At 42.8% G+C, this 27,892-nt stretch overlaps 1 protein-coding gene and 1 long non-coding RNA gene across 3 annotated transcripts in view; one reads left to right on the top strand and one right to left on the bottom strand.

Moving 5' to 3' along the window:
• Window positions 1-26,816, bottom strand: part of NPAS2 (neuronal PAS domain protein 2) — a 53,982-nt gene extending 27,166 nt beyond the window's left edge. For both annotated transcript variants that reach the window (XM_083437736.1, XM_083437735.1), the window contains exons 1-6: window positions 25,665-26,816; window positions 9,281-9,334; window positions 4,659-4,807; window positions 4,273-4,364; window positions 1,216-1,305; window positions 774-894 (exon numbers count right to left, since the gene is read on the bottom strand). In XM_083437736.1, coding sequence (XP_083293862.1) covers window positions 774-894; window positions 1,216-1,305; window positions 4,273-4,364; window positions 4,659-4,807; window positions 9,281-9,334; window positions 25,665-25,987 — 829 coding nt within the window. In that variant the 5' untranslated portion in view covers window positions 25,988-26,816. The remainder of the gene's footprint in view (window positions 1-773; window positions 895-1,215; window positions 1,306-4,272; window positions 4,365-4,658; window positions 4,808-9,280; window positions 9,335-25,664) is intronic.
• Window positions 26,802-27,892, top strand: part of LOC310676376 — a 44,700-nt gene continuing 43,609 nt past the window's right edge. The window contains exon 1 of the long non-coding RNA XR_014510508.1: window positions 26,802-26,867. This is a non-coding gene — a long non-coding RNA (uncharacterized lncRNA). The remainder of the gene's footprint in view (window positions 26,868-27,892) is intronic.

Here is a 27,892-nt window from a genome sequence, read left to right as displayed (position 1 = left end):
TTAGCTTCAAAATGAAAAATATAATACATGAACTATCCTTTCCCAAAAACATATGTAATGTCATGGCCAGCAAAGCATTCTTTCAAGTGTACTGTACAGACCCTTAAGAGATAAATAAATCTTAGAGCCGATGGGTGGGATCAAACTAATATGTCAGGGCAAGGATTTATCCTTCGGCAGCAGAACTTCCCCTCCTCTCCTCTCCTTGTGCACCCCCTAAATCTGTTCTAGTGATTCCTCAACAATCCACAGCAGATCTGAGCAGGGTGAGGGGCACACACTGGGGAGGGAGGAGGTGGGGAAAGTTCTGTTGCACTAGCATAAATCCTTGCACTGACTAAACCTATTAGTTGGATACTATTAAAGGTAAAGGGACCCCTGACTATTAGGTCCAGTCGTGGCTGGCTCTGGGGTTTCAGCGCTCATCTCGCTTTATTGGCTGAGGGAGCTGGCGTACAGCTTCCGGGTCATGTGGCCAGCATGACTAAGCCACTTCTGACAAACCAGAGCAGTGCACGGAAACACTGTTTACCTTCCCACTGGAGCGGTATCTATTTATCTACTTGCACTTTGACGTGCTTTCGAACTGCTAGGTAGGCAGGAACAGGGACCGAGCAACGGGAGCTCACTCCATCGCAGGGATTCGAACCACCAACCTTCTGATCAGCACGTCCTAGGCTCTGTGGTTTAACCCACAGCACCACCCACATCCCTGGATACTATTACTGCCCTGTTAATTTTTGTCCCATGAATGCAGTAGAAGTAATACTCACATTTTAAGTACTCTGATGAGACAGTATCCATCAGTAGCATGTGAGATGATAATATTTTATAAATGTCTGAATGTTCTTGCTCTGGGAGGAAATTCAACAGGTTCTGATCCATCACGTCAGACTGCAAGTAACAAAAGTGTCCATTACAGAAATGACCAAAATATGGTATTCCTATTCTTTGCCATCACTTCACAATTAAAAAAATAAATAAAAGCAAATCTACAAAAACCATGCAGTGCATTTTGGCCTGAAAATCCCATGGAACTCAGGAGAGCTCCTTTCTGAGTAGGTAGGTATAATAAGTCTGCATTCTTAATTCTCAAATGTTATGTTAGGCAGTTCCAGGATTTTACATTAGCTGTATTCACAGCCAGACCCCTTTGTTGCGTGCGAGGAACCCTCATTGAGAGATCCTCAATATGGAACCACAAGAGCTACTCACGGGTAAATGTCCAAGAAGAGGTGTGATACTGTCAGAAACATACACAATGCTTCCATCTGTTGTAACAGCTATTACAAATCCATCTAATGCCTGGTAGAAAGAAGAAAGAAAGAAATATAATGGGCGGGAGTATTGTTAGGTGAAAACTGGGGGTTCACACCTTTCAGCTGAATCCTTTTACACAGAATATTTCCTTATTTCAACTTTGTAGCTCCACAGAAGCTCTCGGAGATCAGACAGGATTTGTTTTGTCTCCTAAGAGCCTGGGTTTAATTGCCCTTCAGCACTTGAAGCTGTTGCAAATGGAGCTGGTCTGTCTGGTCGCACAGCTACACGCTTGACTCTCAAGAAAAGAAAAGAAATACGTTGAAGAAAAGTTAAGGGCAAGGGTGCTATTCATACTAAGAACCAATTGAAATTTTATCACTGGTAGCTTTATCGTTCTCCCCTCCTCTTTTTTCCTTACCTCTGTGTTCCAAATTTATTTATTTTTTTGCATTTTTAAACTGCTTCTGCCACTACCACAACTAAACCCTTAACTTTTAAAAAATATATATATAAAGAAAAAATTCCAGTCAGAATCTGTGGGATGCACAAAAGTGGCCCAAGAAATTAAGTCGATGCAGCCTCTGGACACTTACTGCCTGTATTTGCAGAGTATTTGTAGAGCTCCTCGTTACAGCTAAAGAGTGTCTCATTACATCATTTACTCATTCCCTAATTCACTATAACCAAAAAAATCTATGTAACAACTTAGGGCTCCTTCCTCAACCACCCAGCAGGACAGTCAACACCTTTCTTCTTTTGTATCACTTTTTTCCAAGTTTGTTTTTTTTGCAGCCGTAAATGCTCACTTCTCCGATAACTGAAGGTGAGATGCCTTTGACAGCTACATTAATTAAGCTCATGGTCCACATTTGGCTAGAACACATTTTTCTACTCTTGAAATACTTAAATCTTGAGAAGAAAGAATCCTCCAGAGATAGCTGTCTTGAGCTCGTTACAGTGGAGATTTGTTTGAGTAAATGGTTTATTTATCTTTAATACATTATGCATTTTGCAGATGGGTTCTCATTAGGATTTTATGGAAGAATCTGATCAATGTATCCAAACAAGACGCTATTTTTTACTTCTTTGTTTGCAAACAGTTTGTGCAACAGAAGGATGGCCCACTTTTCTGCAAAAACTCTGCTGAAACTGCCTCATTTGTACAAAAGCAAGCCGGTTACAGCTGTGAGCCAAGCTGTGAGGCAAGCAGAACTTCAGCAGGTGAAGCCTTTTTTTGCCAAACAAACATAGCGATGGAGAAAATTTGCTTAAACACAGAAGAGCAATTCCAGAAAACGTTAGCAACTAATAATATCATCGTAAGAGAATTCAAGGCAATTCAGTTCACAGCTATCAATACACTCATACCCCAGGATGGAACATTCAGTTTTATAATTTCACTTGTGTTTCATATGTAGACCACACAACAAAGACTGGCTCAGGACTGCAGTATCTCAAGAACCGCCTCTCCCCATATGAACTGACCTAGACCCTATGATCGTCAGCTGAGGCCCTTCTTCATGTGCTTCCTCCGAAAGAGGTCTGGAGGGCAGCAACTCGAGAACGGGCCTCTTCTGCGGTAGCTCCCCACTTGTGGAATGCCCAGGGAGGCTCATATCTTTGTTACATATCTTTAGGCACCAGGCAAAAACATTCCTCTTCAACCAGGCCTTTGGCTAATTGATCCATCTATGGCCTTTTATACCGGGTGGGGAGATACTGCTTTTATTTGTTATTTTTGTGTTGTTATATTGTAAACTGCCCTGTGATTCTCGGGTAAAGGGAGTATAGAAATTAAACAAGCAAGCAAATAAACAGTATTGCAGGATTTTCCCTGAGGCATCTCAGGCTTGGAAAAGACATTCTCTGAACATCTACTCTGTATCTAACAATAGGCCTTCGGACATTTTGATATTAAAACGCTACTGGGTTGTGTCCAGATAGCCATGCTTAGACTGGACCCGTTGAAAATGTGGGATCTATGTGAATCTGTAACAGAACCCACCACCTCAATTTATTAACGGAATGCCGATTATAAGACGACTAGTCTAATGTGTAAGGCATTTTGGAACACAAAATTGTTGCGTGCGTGCTACATTGAAAATGCTCCTCTTCCTCGTATGAAAATATAAAGTACATGCCAATAGAAGAAGAAGAAGAAGAAGAAGAGTTTGGATTTGATATCCCGCCTTTCACTCCCTTTCAGGAGTCTCAAAGCGGCTCACATTCTCCTTTCCCTTCCTCCCCCACAACAAACAGTCTGTGAGGTGAGTGGGGCTGAGAGACTTCAGAGAAGTGTGACTAGCCCAAGGTCACCCAGCAGCTGCATGTGGAGGAGCGGAGACGCGAACCCGGTTCCCCAGATTACGACCTCCTCTTAACCACACCACACTGGCTCTCAATAAGCATGCGGTATAGCATTCCAAGCTTTGAATTTTTATTTTCAACATTAAATTACATCAGATGAGGTAGTGAGGTCACTGGTGCTTACTGGGAAGGAAAGGCAGGGAGGTCAGTGTAGCGTCTACTGCTTCCTTTGGTGCACTGACCTCTCTACATCCTTGTACCTCAAGCTCTCCTTCTTATTAAGCAGCAGCGACACTGCAAAACTTCACCAGGTGAGCTCCTTTTGAATTTTTCCCTACACTTGCTTTCCAGTTAGTGGGGTTGCCTATTATTATCATTATCCATCCTTCACCAGAAGATCCCAGGTTGGTTCAGAGTTGTATGCACACAACATTAAAATGAAATTTTAACTATTAAAAAGCAACAATTTTGCAAAAGCCAGCTTGCGTTTGCTTGCCTAATATGAAAGCCAGGAAGGCAATCAAGCAATGGGCATGGGCATAAGTAAGCACAAGCTGTGGTTTTGATTCCCTCTCCTCTCTTGCTGAGCTCTATCGACCTAGAGAACTACATGTGAAAATTATATGGCTTGCAGGGCTGTAGCCACAGTTTACATTGGAAGAACACACACGTTCACAACTTTGCAAAAATTGAGTTTTTCACCTCTAACATCAGCTGGGTGAATTCTTCGTTGCTGAGAAAGGAAGGCTTCCATTCCTGCTGAGTGTTACAAATCTCTGTTTGTGTCGAGAATTCTAAACAAATGAAAACATTTCTGTTATATATCTACCAATATGTTATCCAACGGGCGGGTGGGGAGGTGCAAACTGGAACTTTGTTAGGCAAAAAAAAAGAACACGACTTCTGTTAATAGTTCTAGATGGTTGTAAGTCTGTGGAAAGACCTGTTAGAGGAACTATATAATTTTGGAAACGGACAGTCATCTATCTTGGAAAACTTTGACCATGAAATTTTGACTGTTTGAAGAAGCCTCACCATTACCCAGGACAGTAATTGGATGGATAAGTGGGCATGGCTCTGTTACCTACCATTGTGTTTCTGAAGAAAGCCAATGACTTTTTCAAGTACTGTAGTTTTGTCCATTTTGCGGGTGTTTCCTGGAAGCATTGAGCTGAGCTCCTTGATAAGGATATTGAACTGGTCACGCCTCTTCTTCTCAGACTTGTTACGTGAAGCCCTACAAACAGGAGAAAACTGTTAATAGACAGACACACACACACACACACACACACAGAGAGCATGGTTATTCAAAATTATTTCTCATTATGGTTCATCACTAAGAAAAGCAAAGAAAGCTGACATAAAACAAAAGTTCTTCTTCGTGTAATTTTATATTTATTTTTACAACAAATAAGATTTTCTAAAGCTATGCTGTCTTTTCTCAGGGATCACAAATGGAGATGTACTACAAGGAAAAGATAAACTTGGGGAGCAGCCCAAACCCAAGAACCACAAGGGTGAGGGAGGTTTAGAATAAGTGGATCTCTGGCTGAGCCTACGTTCCTTACCCCATCTCAACCACAGGTACACTGGTCTAGGTTCTCCATCCTCAGCCAGCTTAGCTTGAAGCAAGTTCCGTAAAAGAGGGGTGGCAGGAGGAGACCATTCCTGTTCCAAATGTTACATGACATAGCAACCCACTGGCAAAAAGAGTAGCACAAGCCAAACTCTATTTTAAAGACCTGTTTTCTGTCTGCCAGAGCTTGGAAAGAATGAATTACACTGGACTGGCATAATCTACCCCAGCATAAATTACACTGGCTTCCTATAGTTTGGATTGCTCTACAAATTTAGACGCTACAGTAGATTGACACTGAATAATATTATTGCCAAAGTTGCTCGACCACCACATTCAGCGGCTAACACAGGGGTCAGCAAACTTTTTCAGCAGGGGGCTGGTCCAATGTCCCTCAGACCTTGGGGGGGCGGACTATTTGGGGGGAATGAATGAATTCCTATGCCCCACAAATAACCCAGAGATGCATTTTAAATAAAAGGACACATTCTACTCATGTAAAAACACGCTGATTCCTGGACCGTCCACGGGCTGGATTTAGAAGGCGATTGGGCAGGATCCAGCCCCTGGGCCTTAGTTTGCCTACCCACTACCCATGGGCTAACACGACCAAACCTCATACCACTTGTTAAACTTGGGAGTGTTAGGTGAGGTCTGTACTTCACCCGCCCGCCAACTGTCCCCCCAAAATAGTACTTCTGTCTTGTCAGGATTCAACAAGATAGAGTGTGCCGTCCTGCACAAGAAGTATTTCCAGTAAGAAAGAATGGCAAATGTGTGTTTCTTGTTTATTTGATTACTACAAGACAAAGGAAAAGGCTCAGGCCCATGCGTTAATAATAAGCATGAATAAAGAAAGCTGAATTCAAGTTCCTGTATCTAGTTGTATCATTTATGCCCAATCTTGCTTGTCCACTCTAAGGGAATGCACTTAATCACCCCATATTCGGCACATTATCTAGCACACTCTTTTTTCATATGGAATAGTGGGCTTCTGTGTCTTGAAAACACATAGATTAGAAAAAAAAGACAGTTGATCTAAGCAGCAGAATAGCATGACCTATATTAGTAGAGGAAAGCTGCAGGGAACAAAGAAACTAAAAAAGAGATGATGCTAAATCAAATAGTGGCCAGACTAGAAATTCTTTCATTAAAGAAAAGCATCATGGTGAAAACTAAACCAGATGCAATCTAAGGCTCTGTATAAGCCAATTAATCTCCTGTTTTCACAAAAATGAGAAAGTATCCAGGAAGAGAGAGAAAACTACTAGCAAACAGCTGCTGTGAAACTCCAGATGCCAGTCAGATCTGACAGTTATTATAGCCTTTCATTTCAACAATCTTTTACACTTCCTCGGGCACCCCAAATGAGATGATAGCAATCTCCTTTGTGTGGATTTATCAGTGTTGTTGTTGTACCAGCATGTAATACCGGATACTTGTGCCAATTTCAGGCACAATATAAAATATGTAATGTCCCCCTGATACAGAGAGCATTTTCTGTGTCCCTAGCTTTTAATTTCCCCCCTCTGGTCTGTCCCTGACCAGAACATAGTTATTTTACCTAGTATAGCATTCTAATGCATCTTCCTTCAATACAGAAGAGCTCACCTAAGTTTTCTCCCCATAAGAGATGAATCACCTCTTAAACAATACTTATTACATTTGTCTTGCCTGTTGTATATTGTTGCTGTAAGCAACTTTCTGAAAACCTTTATGCTAGAGCAGCCCCAGCCTTCTCCTGTCTCCCACCTAGGGCTTAGAATTCAATCCTCATTAAAATATTAGATGCCCTCCTACAAAGTTTTGTCTCTAGCTATTGGAAAGAGTGGAGGAAAGACTAAGGGCACATCCAGACTTTCACTATTTTGCAGGTAGGATTCAGTCACATCTGCAATATAGGAGGCAATAATGCGGACTTACATAACAGGAGGGTTGAAAGGACTGCACTTATATAACGCATGTGCAGTGTATTGACCCCCCCAAAAGTGCTATACAAATATTAAGTATGATGGTGCTGTATGATGATGTTTGGTTTTTTACCGCTCCTTTTTTTACAGAACAATCCTAAGACATCTTGCACTATTTACTATATACACTGGACCCAGGAGGCGATTTCTCACCCTACTGCCCATACAGGAAAGATGTCTCACTGCAGCAGATAAGGCCCTATGGTGTCAAGACTGCTGCCAGTATGGTGTAGTGGTTAAGAGCGGTAGTCTTGTTATCTGGGGAACCGGGTTCGCGTCTCCACTCCTCCACATGCAGCTGCTGGGTGACCTTGGGCCAGTCACACTTCTTTGAAGTCTCTCAGCCCCTCTCACCTCACAGACTGTTTGTTGTGGGGGAGGAAGGGAAAGGAGAATGTGAGCCGCTTTGAGACTTCTTAAAGGGAGTGAAAGGCGGGATATCAAATCCAAACTCTTCTTCCCCTTCTTCTTCTTCTTCTTCTTCTTCTTCTTCTTCTTCTTCTTCTTCTGCCAGCAACTCCTGGCCAGTTGCCCAGGAATGTACAAAGACAAGGAAATGTTTCTTACCCCACATCCGCTTTTTATTCAGTAGTTACAGAGAGGGGCTATAGAACCCAGCCCCTTGGATAACGGAATTGTCCCGAGTAAATCTCTACTCCTCCCCCCCCCCCGTCTCTCCCACTTCCTCATTCGTCAATCGCATCGTCTCTTCTATGGTGGCTGATAAGTGTCCTCTGTCTTTGAGCTCTTTGCTCTCCTACTTTCAAGGCTCACCGGGTTCTGAGAGAGTGGGGGTCTGGAATGCTTTCTAAAGGCACTGTCTGTCAGCTGTCGCCGCCCTGGTGCTTCCTCCTCCTCCTCCTCCTCCCCCTCTCCCATTATTTCCCAGCTTTTCCCCTCATCTGCCTCTGAGCTGGGACCTCCCTCAACCCCCTGTTGCAAATCTAAACTGTCTCCCTCTTCCTCCTCCCTGGAAGGGTCAAGCTGGGGAGACGGTCTCCACCACTCCTCCTCTGCCCAGTCCCTGGCATCTGGCTTCTTAGAAATGTAAACGCTTCAGCGACTCACAAAGCCGCCCATTTTTGCTCTGGTGGCCAACAAGAACAGAAAGATGACCCTGGACAAAATAGCATTGATCTGTAAGGGAGACACAGAGATCTAAATAGAGACTATTATCTGTGGCGTGACATTCCTTTACGCGTGTTTATTTTTTATTCAGATTAGTCATGGCCACTGGAAGTTATTTGGATTGGTACTGCAGAACACTCCTAACCCCTTATATCTGTACTGTTGAAGGGGGTTAGGAAGAGGCGGAGGTGCTCCTTCCTTCGCCAGGCTCTGCCACCGGGAGTGTCGTCCCCCCCCCCCCGCACCTGCCAAGAGCGCGACAGAGCAAAGGCTACTGCTGGTGGTGGTCCTGCCACAATAGCCACCACAAGGCCCTGAAATGGGGCATCACAGTGGCAGGCACAGAGCAGGGCCAGCAAAGGATCTGCTGGAGAGAATCCTGAGGCGTCGGGCAGCAAAAAAAGTGGAAAATAAGGGCCACCCAGCCAGCTTCCATCCTGGCCAGGCACAAGCAGTGGGGATTTAAGATACAGTGGTGGGTCCACAGCTCTGTTCCTGTCCGCTGTTCACAGCCAGGATTGCTTTCTCAGTTCTGCAGTGCCTGACATAGTCTACTGCAGGGAAGATAGTTGAATCTGTTTTAAAATAAGCACCTGCATCCCATTTACCCTGTACTGTTTTTCAGGTAATTAAGACACAGATAACCTGCCTTTTAACATTTTCCTTTGTTGGTTCTTGTAGGTGCTTTTAAAGTACTAGAAAGATGTGTTTCATGTGAAGCACGAACATTGCCCGCGGGTGTCTCTGTTTCACTTCAGATTCTAGTCTCTCTTAAGGGAACCAAGTGCAGCATTTGACACGGGAAGGGCTTCCCATGGCCCTTTCCTTTTAAAGCATGGCAAGAAGAATCACATGTTTTGAGATTCAGCTCTTTTTCATGTTGCACCAGGTTTTATTTTCTCCTTAGCTTGGTCAAACGAGAAAGAGAGACAGAGAGAGTAAAATAGCTTTGTTATGCATTAAAATTAGGCTCTCATGAAGCTGACAATTCCCAGTATTGAAGGAAAAGGAGATGAAGAGGGGAGAGGGTACTCACCTCTTTGCCCTGTCTTTTTCATCCTCATCCATTAGATTGTCTAAGCAGCTTTTCCTGTTGAAAGAATTCAGGGTAGCTTTAGCACATGTTTCCACTAGATTTCTAGAAAGGTTAGGTTTCAAACAGAATCATTGTTGCTTCACTTAATTCATCACGACACCTAAATGTATTTTAAGCCAGTGGCTCTATGATTCATCATTCTCTCTGCTTGTTTTGGCCAACATTTGGACTGCAATCCTCTGCAAGCGAACAGGGTGAAGAGGGACTCCACATCGGCATCTTGAAGCGTTCCCAACAGCTGGCTTGTTCTCAAGGGTCCCAACACAGCAGCAGTGAGGCCACCTGGGCACCAGGGAAGAACAAGCTCCCGGTTAGCTTAAGGTGAGATGCTGGGGAGCCTTGGCTTCCCAAAACTGGCAGTGAAAGACTCCAGTGTGCTTGAAATGAGCTTATCTAATTAAAGAAAAACTGTTCAAATCTCTCCGAAGTACAACTAATGACTTGTCGACACCTCCGCTTGCCCTGTGTCCAGAAACCACAAACGTGATTGAGCAGTTTTCTGATTTACCTGCACTATCTAGGCAATGCTCTAAGAAGTTTCCCCTTTGGTCTGCTCATTTCCCCGGGAAAAGCTGCTCTTTAGCGTTAAATCAGAATAAATGGCAATCTGGGAGAAAACCAGAATTGCTGTTTGTTCCAATTGAGCACTAAAAAGCAGAGTGGGGGAAGCAGTGGAAGTGTGGATAAGCACTAAGACAAGCTAGAAATAGTGTTTCATACCAGCCTGGAATTTACCGTTGTTGTTGTTGTTGTTGTTGTTGTTGTTATTACCCCACCCATCTGGCTGGGTTTCCCCAGCCACTCTGGGCGGCTCCCAATAGAATATTTAAAACACGATAAATACATCCACCATAACTGCTATTGTTTTGAGCTATTAAATGACCACTGTACTCTCCCTGAATATTTTTCAGTAGCAAATCAAGCTGTTGCCTATCCCTTATCAGTGATGCAAAATTAATCCCCTGAGTTAGAAGAAGAAGGAGAAGGAGAAGGAGAAGGAGAAGGAGAAGAAGAAGAAAAAGAAGAAGAAGAAGAAGTCTGATTGTCTGCTTACTTACACCTTCCTGCCCAATCGGGCTCTCTCTCAAATAAAGTTATAGTGCTAAATCTATGAACGGATACTTCTGTTGCAAACAAGCCCTGTACAAATGGGTTGCTTCAGCCGTCCAAGATAACCCTCTGCGCTAAACTTTACATACGGTATAGGGGAAAAAGAGAGAACAAATTTAAACGAACATTCATCGGTGAAGACTGCCATCTGCACAACTCAAAAGAACTCTTTGGTGTGTGCCCGTTCCCTCCTCCCAGCAATGGTAAACAGGATTAGCCTTCTGAACGCAAAACAGGAAAAAGTAGGTCACTTCGGCAACACTGTTCCATGTGATAAATTGATGATGCGATTGTAATGGTCTGCTCACAGTCATCTCTCTCTTTCTCAGCTGACTGCAGTTAACTGAAGGACCATACAAAGATACGTCATAGAAGGTTTGATAAAGGTTGCATGTGCTCCATACATTCATGAGCTTGTAATTCAAGTGGCACCTGGTGTTCTGATTTAAAATAAACAAATAAAAACAAGCATGTGCTACATAACCGCTGAGGAAATTTTACGGGCAAAGTTTGGTAAAAGGAGAAATGGGAGGACTTTCCATGTTCAGAATGTGGGTCCTGCAGGTTCCTGGTTGTCTTCTGGAGCTCCACTTGTTGGCAAAACAGTGCATAACCTTTCATTCTGCCCTACCTTATGAAAGAAGCAAACCCAAATAAACTGAATCGTGGGCATGGGATCAACCACGTGTTAGGATTACAGCATTTTCTGGGCATGACGGAATAACCATGACCAAATTCAAGAGAACAACCCTGCTTAATACATGGCTATTTTCCAAGGCTGTCTACACATTACCTGCTTAAAACACAGCTAGATTTTTATTTTTCTCTGTTCGGTTTGAACCTGGTTTGGGGGGGTGTTTGCATCAAAACACAGTATTTCCTATCAAACTACAGCATAGAAACAGAATACGTATGGATTGTGACTAATGTTGTGTGTACACCGCTTCCCAAACCAGTAGTGGAAACACACTGGATGCAGAGCCAAAGAGGAACATTCCCATGCTGGAAGCCACCATTATTTAGTTAAATAAAAATGGGGATTCAGATACCTGAACTAAACTATTCTGCAGCCCTAGGCAAGACCATCTGGATTAGTCAGGTAATTTACGCTACTGAGCCCAAGTATAATAGATTCAAACAATCTCCAATACATTGGCAAAACCTTCGTTTTGCCACCTATTCATGCACAAACAGTCACAACATTTTGAGAGCAGTAGAGCCAATTTGGAAATGAACTCATTGTGCTCAATTAAAAAATAAACCTTTCCTCAAATAAAGTAAATTTTAAATGGCTCTTCAAGTTTGCAGCAGGAGCTGGCTGTGGATGGAGCTAATTGGCTAGCAGCCATGATTTCACCAAAATAACTCATCATAAACCCCCAGAATAGTTTTGCATTTTTTTTAAAAAAAGGTTTCCCATTTCCCTAAAAAAAGAAATCTACAAATGAATAAATAAAAGTACTTGCGGTGCTTAAAATAATAATACAAAAAAGCAGTAACCCACTTGAAGCATGGGAGAAGGGCATGGCTGAAAGCTATAACAGCACTAGGTTCACTGATAGGTATGCCTCCCATTTTAATTGTGAAATGGAGCAGAAGGTGGTTACGCTGAAGAAACTGCTGTGAGCTCTCCCTCTCTCTCCTTAATATTACATCTGTCTTTGCCCTATCTTATCCCTGTTTGATTTTCATAATTGGGTGCTGCTGGGTTCTTGGTTTCTATAACAAATGCCACACTGTAAATCGCCCAAGAGGGGTTTGGCTGAAAGTTTACACCCGACAGTAATGCATTTCATGTACTGGAAAATGGTGGCTGGCAATTTGGTAGCGAGCAGCAGAATAAAAACGGGAAGTGATTTTTAGAGTCCTCTTAAAAACTGTACAAAAATATGAAAAGGCACAGTTAGGAGCTTTTGTTTCAATTAACTCTGGTGCATAACAATGCAAGAGACATTGCCAGTGGGTTGTGGATTGATATTAACTTCTGTTGCTAGGTTAATAAAATTATAATGTGGCACTTTGTACATACAAAGGGCACCCGTCTTAAAATAACTGCTTGAAGCTGAAAGCAGTTGACATGACATGAATAACTCCCACAACTGCCCTGTAGATTTCTGTACACTTTCTGAATCATCAGTACAGTAGTGATGATTTGTAGATATAATACAGACTGTGGGAGCTAGTTCTGTAGTTCTGTAGATGCAACGTAAGGTCTGACTATACTGCAAAAAGAAAAGCGAATATGAAGTTTGGATTATGAAAAGGAGAAGAAAAGAGAAGAGAGATTTATTTATGTGCCACCCTATAACTGTTATAGTTGTTCTCAGGAAGGCTTAGAGGATGAAAACAGTAAAATGAATAATATAATACAATGTGATACATGCTTAAAATTAAGCTCCAGATCAAAGACTGGGGAAGCATACAAGCAAAAGCAGGTTTCGTAAGGGTTCAGGAAGAGTTGAAATGCCTGGGGAAATAAAAACGTGCTTGCCTGGCACCGAAAGGACATCTGAGCAGTCAGCAGACAGTTTTCTTCAGAGGGCAATGGATAACTGGATGCCACTACCAAAATGCACCTTGCACTAGTAAACAACTGCCATATCTCCATCAGGTGAAAACACTGAGAGTAGTAATAATACCTGGAGAAGTATCAGTGACGTGGAACGGTTATTTGGATCAACTCCATCAGCCCTATCCAGCGTAGTCAATGGTCAGGGATTATGAGATCTGTGGTCAAACAACACCTGGAGGGCTAACCCTGATTTAGTTGACCCCTGATCTACTACCCCAGAGTTAGACTGGCCCTCCTCCCCACCCACAAACCAACACTCACCCTCTCTTTAGGCATCTGCCCTCTTACCCTTCTTGATCTGAGACAAAAGCAAGCTCCACCCAGGCCTCTACCAATCTGATCATCACTTCTAAAAGGAACCAGGAGAACTCCCAATATTGACTAGTTGATCCCATCCAATGGCTACAAAACACAGAGGGTGGAAAGCAATTGTGGAAAACTAAGAAAGAGTTTATTGATGATGCAGTTGTAATGAACTGAACTGATAACACAAACTATGAGTGAGGACAATGGAAGTCTTGACGGCATACAAAATACCGTAGCTATATTCCAGAAGGCAAAACCCTAGCCTGCATCTCTCTCACATGATGAAGGTGCCTATGAGTTACTTCAAACTTTTTGCTGTATCACTCCTTCTTCTTTCCTTTCAGGCTGATATAAGCGATCTCATTGTTTCATCTCTGTATATTTCTAATGTCAAACAAGCCAGTAGAGTATAACATCTACCTATTGATCCCATTTCCTGTTATATTCATGTTCCACCCTCATAAATTCCTTAAGTCACATGTGAGGACAGGTGGGCAAGTGGGCATGGTTTGCAGAAAACTGTCTTGTGGGCCAAACTGGGTCCTGTACAGGGCTGACTTAGGCTGCATTGCTTGTCTGCAACTTGCTCTTACAACAATTCATTTGTCCCAGTATGCAAGAAGGAGAAACACACACAGTGGAAATGGTATTCATTATGGACTAAAGGCATAGTTTTTTAAACTGTGGTTGCCAACCTTGGCACCAAGAAATCTCAACGTGGTCACAATTGGACCCGTGCCAGTAGCAAAATGTGCCTGGGGAATTTCAAACACTGTTCATGGCGTCTCTTGTGGATTTATTTTTAACCGCATTTCAGTTGCTTATTTCATGATTTATATTGCATTACAATTTGAATTCTATGAAATGCAAACTAAACTGCAATACAATAACATACAAGCATTAAAGTATTAAAAACATGTAAAAGCGCATATCTGTAACTTTTGGTAGCAAAGCACTTCACACTTGCATATTGTAAGCATGCCATCAAACTCCTGACACAGCTGGAGATACTGATTATCTCAAGGTAACGCAAGATATGTTGTGACATGCATTTCATTTGATAGATAACTGGGATAGTCATTATGAATCTATAAACAAACACTGCAGAAAGGAAATGACCTGTCTTTGTAGACATGCCAGTAATGTCATGGAATGTGCATACCATTCCATGTTTTTTGCTGATAGAATGAGAAAGATTTCTCTTCTCCTAGAAAGAGTGTGTACAGGTGGTTTAGTAGCTGTTCCAGTTCTCCCATCATTCATTAAGTAATTTGTCTACTGAGCTCTGTCTACAGAAATATCATCCCTCTGCAACCAAGCATACCAATGGCTTGTTTGGAATTGCAACATAGTGCTGATGGTGTTTATGTGACCAAATGAGAAATAAAAACTGAGGCGTGTAAGTTTTGTGGCTGTGTGGAAGGCCAAAGAAAGTGAGTCATGTTATCATGTAGTCCCACAAAGGTTGAAGACAAAAGAGTAATCCTGAGGTTGCAAATTTAAAAACTCACACACACACCCTCAGTTTATGATGAAACAAATATTTGGCAACTATGTCTCACATTACACCCTTCTTAAACTTGTAAATATTTTTAATCACTGTACTGATTTCAAGTAGGAATGGGAAGAAAATTATTTCAACGCTTGTAAGAATACAAAAACCAAAATGTAGCTGTCTCAAAAGTCACACTTCTACAAATGTTGCCATATGGTTTTCCAACCAGAATGCACATAGCACAGGAAAACCAATGCATGTATTAATGAAAATAATATACAAAAGTTCAGGTTGGGGGGAAATGCATGCAAAAATGTGTATCTTAAGCAGAATTTCAAACAAAAACTTGTACATTACGGGAAGAAGAATATGAAACTGCTGACTAATTTTCATGAGGACTTTTTTCAAACTGATGTAGGAACCGAACTCAAGATTAGACAATTGAGAAGTTCGAGAGAGAGACCGAAATTTGCAGATTCCTTTATCCCTAATTCTAATCTAAATTATTATACATTAGGATTTTATCCAGCACTAACAATTACTAAATGCTGTACACAGATTAAAAGCAAGACAGTTCATGTCCACAGGCTTAAAGTGTAAAAGACACAAGACAAAAAGCATACTCAGGAGTAGACCCATTGAAAGCAACGGGCATAACTGGCTGAAGTCCATTAATTTCAGTTGGTCTGCTCTGAGTGTGACTGAACTGGATATCACCCTAATTCTTCGCAAAACTCTTCTGCAAAAGGCAGATAAGAAGAGGGGGGCACATGAATAACAGCAGTACTGGCTCATTCAGGGTGATAGGTTCAACCTTGTCTACACCTAGAAAAATAACACGAAAGTCCTGCCCTAGATATTCTCTCACAAACTGCTGAAATGTGTGAACTAAGGCCATCAAGGCAACGCCTTACGGTTCCACGTAAGTGCCTTTAAAACAAACAAATAAAGCTGTGTACTAAAGTAGGCATAATAAAAGTTGCCACAATGACATATATCATCTTCTAGATGCCATATTCAGCAATGCACTTTTTCATGCAACAGTAAGTTTGCATTGTCCCAAAGTAACTGTGAGTGAGAATGTGCAGTGACCTGCTTTAGTGGAACCACATTATCTGCCAGGATCAAATGGGATGATGAGACTCTTAAGTATAGTATATTTATTCCTTATTCGTCTCTAAACAGCAGCAGAAAATGAATTTGTAAGAGCCGTTCTATCAGACCTGCAATGTTTCCCTATTCTCTCAAACTTAACCCACTTACTACTAATTATTATTATTATTTATTTGTACCATACCCATCCGACTTGGTTGCATACAGCAGCATAAGGAAGCATTTGTTTTCTCAGAGGCGGGTTGGTGTCATCACTGTGCAGGAAAAGGTTACTGTGTCTACCACAAAATTGGCTTTATATAGCTATACAAATCTCTGGGTTTTGCTCTATGTTCACTTGTGAAATATCTAATTCATTTTCAACTTCATAATTGGGCCAAACTCCAAATGAACAAAAATTGAGGCCCAACTATTGTTTTGTAGATTAATAAGATTTTGGTTGTTTGGAAGGTTCTTTTATTATTATAAACCACCCTTTCAACCACCCTATTTTTAGTTTGAAATATCTCAGGTCTATGTCCCAAAGCAGAGAGCCCCGAATAAAGTATGAAATAGTGAAGAGGCATTGCCAAAACTAATATTTCTGTAGAAAAATGTCAGGTTCAATGGAAGAAGTGGTTTTCCCTACAACTCAGAAGTATTTTGATTACTACGAAGAGATCATCTGTCAAGATAACAACAGACAGTAATTAAGGTTCCTTAAAAATCATATCGGGAATTCCTGTGGTGTGTTCTTCTCCTTTGGGAGGCTTCCCTATTATCCTCAGAATTACTGTCAGAATTACAGACTGGTTTGCTCTGAAGTTATTATCCCAGGTACAGAAAAATACACGGGACATGTTTATATCCAAATACTTAATCTACTCGCAGGATTGAGTTTACAGAAAAGAACCACGAGTCTCACAACAGGTGGCAATCATGAATATGGTATCCATATCTGGCAGCCTTCAGAAAGACTATGTATTCTGACCTAATATTCGCACCCCCCATACTACCTACGTATAAAATGCTGCTGGTGAGGGTCCCTGTTGGTGGCAGCCCACAGTAAGCTTTCAAACAGGGCATTCTGGGGTCAGGAGGGGCTGAGCCAGCCCAGAATCCACTGGATGCCAGGACAGCCCCACTGCTCTCATGCAACAAGATCAGGCCCAATTAGCAGACTAACTCCAGGCTGGCACAGCAATTTCCCTGCTTTCTGCCTTGTGCTCTAGCTAGCATGAGCAGCAGGACTCTGGATGAGGCCACGGTGGTCCCACTGCTGCCCGGCTGGGGTATTGGATCGCAGCTCAAATCTCAAACCATCAGAGAGTGAACTTTTGTTGACAGCATTTTTCTTGACAGAAAGACAGCTACAAACGAATTTTAAAAATGGCTTGCAAAACACATGGCAGGGGATTCTGAACAATCATATATTGTGTTAAAAGCATGTGCAGACTGGTCACCCACCCACTGGGATTCAGCGTGTCAGAGGAAGGCTATGGATCTGCCACCTTGTTGCCCAGACATGTTCCTCCAATGACCCTGAATTATACCAGCCCTAGAGCTGGTGTTGTTGATTCCCAGCCAGGGGAAACCATGGAAGGGGGAAACGCTCCAGCAGAAAACAGGGCTTAGGGTTTGCTAACAGATCGACCACGGAACCACCACCTCAGGTTACAATTGCCTTAAAAAGTAATAAAATTTATCCAGCAAAGAAAAATTGCCCAGGTTTTCTGCCGCTTTATTTATTAATATGCAGCAAAATCCACAGCTATCACCAAGCGGTTCAAATAAATGCTCTCTAGGGTGAACAGTAAGAATAGGGTGTTTCTTTTCACAGTTTGCACTCTTAATAAATATTATAAGGGCAAGCTAAATAATATCCTGTATAGGGACACACATTTGTCACTTTTACAGTACATGTCTACTCATAACTAAGTCCCACTGAGCTCAATGGGGCATACTCCCAGGTAAGTAGGTAAGTAGGTAAAAGATTGTAACTGGGAATGTCTTTTAGTTTTAAACTAGCACATAGTTTTATATACAGTGGTACCTCGGGTTACATACGCTTCAGGTTACAGACTCTGCTAACCCAGAAATATTACCTCGGGTTAAGAACTTTGCTTCAGGATGAGAACAGAAATCGTGCCGCAGCAGCAGCGGGAGGCCCCATTAGCTAAAGTGGTGCTTCAGGTTAAGAACAGTTTCAGGTTAAGAACGGACCTCCAGAACGAATTAAGTACTTAACCCGAAGTACCATTGAATATATATTATAGATCACATTCCCATTTATGCATTGCCTCTTTTTTCAGATTGTGTTTTCTATAGAGCAATTACATTTGTTGTGAGACATACAGTGGTACCTTGGGTTCTCATCCTGAAGCAAAGTTCTTAACCCAAGGTACTATTTCTGGGTTAGTGGAGTCTGTAACCTGAAGCGTGTGTAACCTGAAGCGTATGTAACCCAAGGTACCACTGTACTATCTATAAGGTTGGGGAAGAAAAGAGGGGGGTAGGGGGTAGAGTGGTAAAACTTATGTTCTTTTAGTGTATGTGTGGGGTTTTGTGTCAGCATCACTTGGGTAGGTTCTCTTTCTATTCGCTTGTTATATTTCCTTGGTAGTGAGAGAGGTTGGGGGTCTAGGGCATGGTTGGTTGTCTTTAGTTGGTTGCAGTGAGATTGGGGAGGGAGTCAAGTTAGCCATATTGATTTGTATGCTGTGGGTGGATTATTGTTATCTTGTCGGGCTGTGTGTGTGATAAAAGGGGAGCAATATCGGAGTGAAGGTGTCCTCTTCTATTTGTTCCCATTCCAGCTTCAGTCTATTGGTTAGCTTTTCCAGTAAGGTTGTTTCACACACAATTTGATACCAGTGGTCCATGTTTACTCCTGACAAGTCTCTCCATTGTCTAGCTGGGATGCTTCTGGCTGCTGAGAGGAGCTGGGTTATGAGCTCTTTATTCTGCGAGTGGGAATTATTATCTTGATGGTTTTCGGATGAACATTATTGAGATATATCATTGCAGCTTATCCATGAACTCTACACTATGAATTTTCATAAGACTGACATGAATTTGTTAAAGAAGTAATTATGAAAACGGAAAGCATTAGACCTCTGTAACTTCAACACTTTCAAGGAAGAAATATTGTTAATGCTCATCTATAGAAAGGCACTCCTATTCAAGGAGCAACTACTATTAACCTCTAAGGATATAAAAGGTCCAATTATGAAAATATATCTACTTTTCTTAATTTAAATTACTCATCATATAATTGTATATACATAAGTGGGAATTTGATCTATAATATATTTATTTCTAAATGGAAATGGATATGGAAGAATTAAACCCATCAGACTAGTCAAGCAGCAGTGTGCAGCAAGGTCAATTCCATTGCTAAGATCATAAACAAAAAGGTGAGCAGAGGGATGGCCTTTTGTAAAATCTTGCAGTCTCCCACAAAAGCCCACCCCCCCTTCTTCTGAACTAAAAAAAGTTTACTTTTTAGCTCAGCCCTATTAAAAAATCCCCACCTACTCCTAACAAAATACAGATCCTTCCAAGCAGCCTGTGCAGATGCTTTTTGTAATACATCACAAAAGAAACATGACTCAGCATTACACAGAAACTGGCCCTTCATTTGCATATTTATTTATATAATACTTAAAGCAGCTTAAAAATGAACAGCTCAAGTGTGTTTCTATGCAGACACAAAACGAAATAAGTACGTATCTGTTATTCCGTTTTAGATCCAAGGTAAAACTTTTCCTTTTACAAAGAACAGGGATACAGGGAGATTCTTGCCCCCTTCAGTTTTTTTACCAATGTACAGTGGTACCTCGGGTTAAGTACTTAATTCGTTCCGGAGGTCCGGTCTTAACCTGAAGCACCACTTTAGCTAATGGGGCCTCCTGCTGCCGCCGCACCGCCAGAGCACGATTTCTGTTCTCATCCTGAAGCAAAGTTCTTAACCTGAGGTACTATTTCTGGGTTAGTGGAGTCTGTAACCTGAAGCGTCTGTAACCTGAAGTGTCTGTAACCCGAGGTACCACTGTATTCAGCGGCGTAGCTAGCCGCTCAGGTGCCTGGGGCGGCGCATGCGTCCTGCTGCCAGGGGCAGGATGAGCCAAGGCAGGGCACGCTGAGGCAGTGGGCCGACGCAAGCCCCATGCTGCTCAAAAAAGCAGCGTGGAGCTTGCAGGAATTACGCCCACCGCCTCCCCCTCAGGAGAGACGCGTGGCTTAGGCACACTGCATGTGGTGCCCAGTGCCCTCCGCCTCACCTAGCTTCCAGTGGCGTAGGAAGGGGGGTGCTGGAGTTATTTTTTCAAAAAAGTGTTGTGAGCCCAATTCTTTTATTAAAAAAACCCCAACACATATTTTTGCCATTTTGCCACCACCACCCCAGTAATGACCCCGGGGCAGTCCATAACCACTGCACCCCCCCCTTCCTATGCCACTGAATGTATTACCATGACAACAATGAACCGACATATGTTGCAGCTGCTGCACTTACTTTACAAAATGTTAACTAGCCTTCTTGTTCAGGTTTCTGCTCACTAAACAAAACTCTCTTGGCTGAGTAAATAATTCCAAATATTCCCAGCTCTTTAGCAGGAAATTTCAACTAACTTCAAGGTAGTTTTAAGTAAAATAATGTTTTTAGCAAATAGGGAAACGCCAGGAAATCTAACTGGCTTTGTCCACATGCCACATTAAGCTATACTTAAAAAGCATTCTGTGGTTTAAAGTGAACATGCATCATACTGGTGCATGCTACTTGGAAAGCCCTTATTCCATTCCTTCCCCACTCATTCCAGGAATTAAGCCGGAATCTGGCGTGTCATGTAATCCAAACGCAGGCCTGCAAACCAGGTCATTGTGTGATGCAGCAAGGAACCTCAAGGTCACTGGCTAGCTCGTTATTCTCAACTTGAAACTCTTAGCTCTTCCAAAACAGTAACATTAGACAAGCAATCATGTTCTTCTAAGGCACTCTCACCAAGTTTGTTTCTGCCCATAACTTCTGCTGAATTTAGACCCTGATGGTCAAATTGTGTACTGCAAGCAAAGAGCAAAAGCAAACAATATTTATTATTTATTTTAATAAAACATTATATAGTGGTACCTCGGGTTAAGAACTCAATTCGTTCCGGAGGTCTGTACCTAACCTGAAACTGTTCTTAACCTGAAGCACCACTTTAGCTAATAGGGCCTCCTGCTGCTGCCGGAGCACGATTTCTGTTCTCATCCTGAAGCAAAGTTCTTAACCTGAAGCACTATTTCTGGGTTAGCAGAGTCTGTAACCTGAAGCATTTGTAACCCGAAGAATATGTAACCCGAGGTACCACTGTACTTCTTTATATAATAATTAAAAAATCTCTAGGTAGCTTATACAGAAAAACAATAAAAATACAACAATGCTATTCAGATCGATTTCCTTTAAATAAATAAAAACTATGGGGGTAAAACGACATAGCAAACAATGCAAAACCATGTATCAAAATAAAACTGCACCAAGACCAGGAGTGTTGTACTACATATCCCATCATCCTTGATCACTGGATGGGATCTATAGTCCAACACCTTCTGCAGGACCGCAGGTTTCCCAACCCTGACCAAGGTGCAACTAGATGTAAGGAAAGGAACAGATTGGCAGAGCATTTCAAACTACAGGAAGCCAGCACAAGTTACACTGGGGTTAAATTATGCCAGGATAATCTAGCCCTATCCCTAAACTCTGTTCAGCAACAGGGCTACTGCCAACTGAGCTGACCTGAGCCTGGCAGGGGGGGAAACAAGCCTTTAAAATAGGGCCGCTAGATTATGTGACTGAGCTGAACACTGAGTAGTGGCAAGTGTCCCACTGTCCCATCCCACCATACCCCTGGTCTTGGCTGAACTGGTTTCAGCTAAGCCAGCTAAGCCCAAGCCCAAGCTCTGCATACACAGAGAGCGCTTTCTCCAATCACCTCCAATTGAGGTAGTTCCACAGATGTTGCAGCACTGTGCCACTCGCCTTCGCCATACTTAACTTGTTTATGAATGAAATAGTTAAAAATGGGAAGCAGTACAGTAGTAACTTTGTCACTTCTATATACCAATACATAAGTACATCAGTATATCACTCAGCACATAGGTTTCCAGACTCTTTTTTCTAAAGATGGTGACAATTTTTTTTATTTTTTTTTTGTGGGGAAGACCTGTGGGAACTCTAATTGTTGAGAGAGGAATAGAGAATACCCTTTGCATAGATAGTAGTTGCCTCTTACTGCGTGAAGGTATAAACAACTGCAAACTGCTATTTACAAAAGCACACTATGTAAAGATGTACCCTGAACATTTCGAAGCCTACATGTGTATAGAGCCTAACAGTGTATAAAATACATTTTAAAGCATAATTATTCTATCTAGCATGGCACAGAACTTCAAAGAACCACAGATCTCTCTGTAAACTCTGCCCTTAATAAACGTGAGAGTACAAACAAGTGTTTATATTACACAGAATATGTGCTGAAGGCAGAATTTTTTTCCTACCTGTTCTATTTACAATGAGCTAGCGCATAGAAGACATTTCTAACTATCTTTTTAAAAGTCATTTAAATTATTTCCCTCTTCATGCAGCAAAATACACATCTAGAGTCTAACTCCTCTTGTTACAAAATGTTTAAAAATAATAATTTCAGAGCCTGAATTGATTTAAGCATTGCAGACAGAACTGTTCATGCTACGTTTTGTCTTCCACACACATTATATGAAGGAGGAGATGATTTTCTTTAAAGCTCACAAAAAATGGATTTGAAGGCTGTTCACAGTGTAAATAATAAGCATCCTGCATATTTTCAGACCAAGCTGTTACAGAGGACTTTTGCAATTGCTCTGTCAAACTGAACTTCTTTTAAAACCCAAATATGTGCACCTTTCAAAGGCACGTTACACATATGAGAACTGCAAAAAAACTGTTATATTTCCCCCCTTTTCGACAAAACATACAGAAAACTCCAGACCACTGAAATACTGTAATGCTTCTTTAACTCTGGCATCGTGATCCCAAACATAAACAGGATTTATTTTCAATTATTCATGGTCTGCAGCTATTTCCCACCTCCTTATGGGAAGCTTTAGAAACATTTGTTTGTTTTTCTTGGGCCACTAAGGATGTAGATATGTATAGACAAGACAATGTAACACTGTAATAAAAACTAGTAATATCTGTGGACTTACCTACAATGTAACAATATAATAAATATCAACATGAAATCATGAATTTTAAAGGAAAACTTATTAAGCATTATGCTATACAAATATCTTATAACATACTTTACAGTACTGTAAAGTACCATTGTAAGACATTTTTACAATCCTTGCCTCACACCCGCCCTGCCTGAGTATTTAACCTCTCTGTGACTACAGCCTCTGTCTCTGACCCACAGTTTCTGCCTGATGACAGCAATTTATATAAAAGCTTCTGAAGTGAGGAGAACGTAAGCACTTCACCTGTTGGCTATTCAAGCATAACCAAAGTACCCCAGAAGCTATAGCAACCATAAGCTGAAAATACATGAAGATGGTTTCGTTTTGTTTTTGCTTTAATGGCGGAGTAACTGATAAACTGAATCATTTTATTGACAGGTGTACTTAAAAAAAAAAAAAGACTTCCCTGTTAGAGGCAAATGCAACAAAATGCAAAGTTGCATACTGTCATAGTATAAGCAAGTAACTAGAGATTGCATGTGCACTGTCCTTTCAGAAATGTTGTTTTTGGAAATAAAGAATTCTCAGTATCTACAACACCCAAAATGCATTTCTAGAATATCACATGCACTGTCATTAGTAAATGTAATGCAAAGTCAATACTACTCACATTTCAAGCCCCACCCCCAACAGCTGGATGTTTTGGGTGTCCTCTATAAGGTATGGTTGGAGATAGTTTTACCACACATATCTGAAAATGCCTGAGCTGATCATCATACAAAGATACACAATGGGACAATAACATAATTGCTGCGATGCAGGATTGTCTCTTAGTAACAGAGATCCATTTGCTTTTGGAAAGGATTAATCCTTGTTCCTTAATATGAACCCCCTGAAACAATGTTAACATATATTCTTTCAGAACAATTACACAGGCCTAGGCCAAAATGAAACGGACAGCCTTTATTTAGAACATACCATTTCCAGAGCCAGTCATAGATCCAAGCACTAAGGTAAACGTAAAGGACCCTGGACAGTTAAGTCCAATCAAAGGCGACTTTGGGTTTGGGCGCTCATGTCACTTTCAGGCCAAGGGAGCCAGCGTTTGTCCGCAGACAGCTTTCCGGGTCATGTGGCCAGCATGACTAAACCGCTACTGGCGCAACGGAACACCATGACGGAAAACAGAACGCACAGAAATGCCGTTTATCTTCCCACCGCAGCGTTATCTATTTATCTACTCGCACTGGTGTGCTTTCAAACTGCTAGGTTGGCAGGAGCTGGGACAGAGAAAGGGGAGCTCACCCCGATTTGAACTGTCAACCTTCTGATCAGCAAGCCCAAAAGGCTCAGTGGTTTAGACCACAGCGCCACCCACGTTCCAAGCACTATTTAGCTTTCAAGGAGTCAATGTACAATGAGAGCTAAGATTTAGAAAGCAAGAAGTTCTTCCCTCAACTCTAACAGACTAAGTGGCATCACTGAGTGGTCATGTCTCAGGCTTCCACTGACAATATGATACACCAGTATTGGCCTACCTTCCAGCACTGTTGTTAGGACTTCTGAGATAATATATGGGAAACACAAAAAGATATATAGATATACAGTGGTACCTCGGGTTAAGAACTTAATTCGTTCTGGAGGTCTGTTCTTAACCTGAAACTGTTCTTAACCTGAAGCACCGCTTTAGCTAATGGGGCCTCCTGCTGCCGCTGCACCGCCGCTGCACGATTTCTGTTCTCATCCTGAAGCAAAGTTCTTAACCCGAGGTAATATTTCTGGGTTAGCGGAGTCTGTAACCTGAAACGTATGTAACCTGAAGCGTATGTAACCCAAGGTACCACTGTATGTATGTATTATGATGATCTTTCTTAAAAAATTACACCGAGGTGTTATTTTTAAAAGACCATCACACACAAAATTAACCCTCACAGCCTCAGGCCATTTTCACAACTGCATTTTAAACTGCATTTTAAAATTCTCAGTCTCACTGCGTTGTTTGTGGAACACAGATCTGTAGATTTGGGAGGGACCCTGAGCATCATCTAGTGCAGTGTACCCATTTGAATGCTATTCATATGATTTATTTTTATTAAAAAAAGAGTTGTCTTTAATACAAAGTGTGTTCTGGCCATCGTGGGAATTACATCTGAACTGCAGCTGCCAGGAAAAAAACACAACCGAATTCACAGCCACTGGTGAAAATTACCCTGACTCAGCACCCCTCAAGAATTACCATCATCAATTTGTCTGTACCATTGACTTGGCGAAGCAACTTTATCAGCTTTAAGGTGCTATTCTCTGTGTATGTGTCTGTCTCATGCACGACCCTCGATTTCGGCGCGCGACAGAGGGGGGCCAAGTTGCCAGGCCAGCTCCTCCCATGCCCTTGCACCTGACTTGAGCTGCCGCCACCTGTGCGCGCGCGCGCGCCCCCCTGGCAAGAAAGCGAGGGCGCCCCCCAAGGCTCGCCGCGCGAAGAGACGGCCGGAGTGACCCGCTGCTCTTACTGTTTATCTGTGTCACTGTGTCAGGCGCCACCTGCTTGGGCTTACCTGAAGTGCCTGTACTGGGAGAGGTGGGCGCGCGCCGCCAGCACGCGCCAGATGCTGCTGCTGCTGCTGCTGCAGCTGCTGCTGCTGTCCGCGGTGGCGACCTGTGCGCCGCTGCAGAGCTTGCTACGGCGGCCACTTTCCCCGGGGCCGTCGCCGCTGCTGCTCTTCCACTCGTGCCAGAGGTCTCCGGACCAAGTCTCCGTGGCGCACGCCAAAGCGGCGGGAGAAGGTGGCTGCGGCTCCACTTCTCGACCGGGGCTGCTGCTGCTGCTGCTAGCGGCGGTGTCTCTGCTGTTGTGGCACCTCCGCCGGCTGTATCTCATGGTGTGAGGGGAGACTCCGCATGCCGGGCTCCCGCTTCCCCCTCAGCGCTGGCCCAGCCTGGAGACTGGCGGGAAAAGTGGCTCGGCAAAGGCGCGAAAGCGGCTGGGAGCCTCCAGAGGAGGGAGACGCAAACGGAGGGTGCCTGGGTAGCTGCTGCTAGCGCGGGCTTCTCTCGGGGCATGAAGTTGCAAGGGCTCCCTGGGCGGGAAGTTGCTGCCCCGGGGGCAAGAGCGGGGCATCCTCCCCAGCAGCGCCTCATCCGCGCCCGCTCTCAGCCGAGAGTGGGGGGGGGAGTCGCTGGGGCGCCGCTCGGCGGCTTCCGGCGCCCCTCAGACCATCGGGGGAGCCCTGCTCGCGCTCCCTCGCCGGCGTCTCCAGTGAGAGTAGGAAGCGTGTGCTTCCCGATTTAGTAGGGCGGGGAGCAGGGGAGGTCCCTGCTGCTGCTGTTGGAGAGAGAGAAATAAACCAGGCTCTTTAGCAAAAGGAGAGCGGGAGTCGCCGGTGAGCAGCAGCAGCAGCTCCGAGCCAAGCTGCGAAATGGGTCAGGGAGGTGGAATGGGACTCTCGGATCGCCGCCTCCCGTCCTCGCACCCAGCCTTCCTCCCCCACTTTCGGAAAAAGTGGGTGGGCTTAGATTTTTGGAGGGGGTGGTAGGGAAAGAGAGAGAGAGAGAGAAAGCTGGGGGGGGGGGAGAGAAAAAGCGGTCCCTCCTCTTGTTTTTGCACAAGTGCAGGAAATGTTCCACTGACCTACATATTTTAGCAAACATTATACGTGACCTGCCCCCACCCCCACCCGAGTCTGGGAGGAAGAGGAGGAGACATGGGAGGACCTAAAAGGAAAAAAGAATTTGACCCTTAGTGTGAGATCGGAGGGAAGGTAGGTTGTCGTTTCTATAACAAACTAGAACTTGCGCGTGTGTGTAGCATATATCTCCGTCTCTCTATATAGTTAAATAGACTGACTGCACGACGCGAATATTGAGGATCAGATAAGTATACTGGCCATTGCAGAAAGCATTCTTAATCCTGGCCGTGTGCTGCACAGTACGGTGCTTTCTCACTTCTGCTGTTTGGGTGTTCGGCAACCAGCCATTGCCACCTGATGCCATAACATCTGTTTCAGGAGATTGCTTAAATGTGTTTAGATATCTGAAGTGAACACTTGCTGAAAGACTGTATAAGCTTTTTTTCAGGAAAGCCTATGAATGGCTAGTACAACCCTGGACACACCTGAACCGGCTAATGCAGGTTAAATGAAACATACTTGGATGTCAAGTATGCCTGTGTGGATGCTTCTGTTTTAGATTTTGAATGTTCATGCATTAAAAAAAAATAAAAATCAAAGGATTCCCAAACTCATATTTCAAATTTGTGGTGTCTATGTTTTGAATGACTTATATTTTAATAAGTCCCTGTGCATGAATTCTCTAACGTAAGTGACCAAAACCTCAAGCTGCACTATATTTATCTAATTTTAGATGGCAAATATCCCCCCTAAGCACACAAGCAATAAGTGTGCTTCTTTTTCCTTATGGGAAAAGATTTGTTCATTGTAGATTGCATCAAGTCTTAGTCATGCTGAAACCATCAGTGGACTTAAGTCCAATGAGTCTATTCTCAGCATGACCCATTGGATTCAGTGCTGGCAATGGTAAGGTGGTCCCAGGATTTTGGCCACTCAATAACCATGGCCCAATGGGAAAATTTATGGAAGATCAATTGGAAATTCACAAATTGTTACACGATTAGAGCGAACTTTCAAAAAATGCAACATCGATGGTATCTAACACCATGGAAGCTTTCAAAAATGTATAAAAATGTATCAAGTAATTGTTGGAGATGCGGAGACTCAGGAACATTCTTCCATATGTGGTGGATATGTAGGAAAATACAGGTATTCTG

The sequence above is a fragment of the Podarcis tiliguerta genome, assembly GCF_965153285.1.
Source record: "Podarcis tiliguerta genome assembly, chromosome: 4".
Taxonomy (NCBI): domain Eukaryota; kingdom Metazoa; phylum Chordata; class Lepidosauria; order Squamata; family Lacertidae; genus Podarcis; species Podarcis tiliguerta.
The sequence above is the reverse complement of the archived record's forward strand: the minus strand, read 5'-3'. Positions and strand labels throughout refer to the sequence as shown.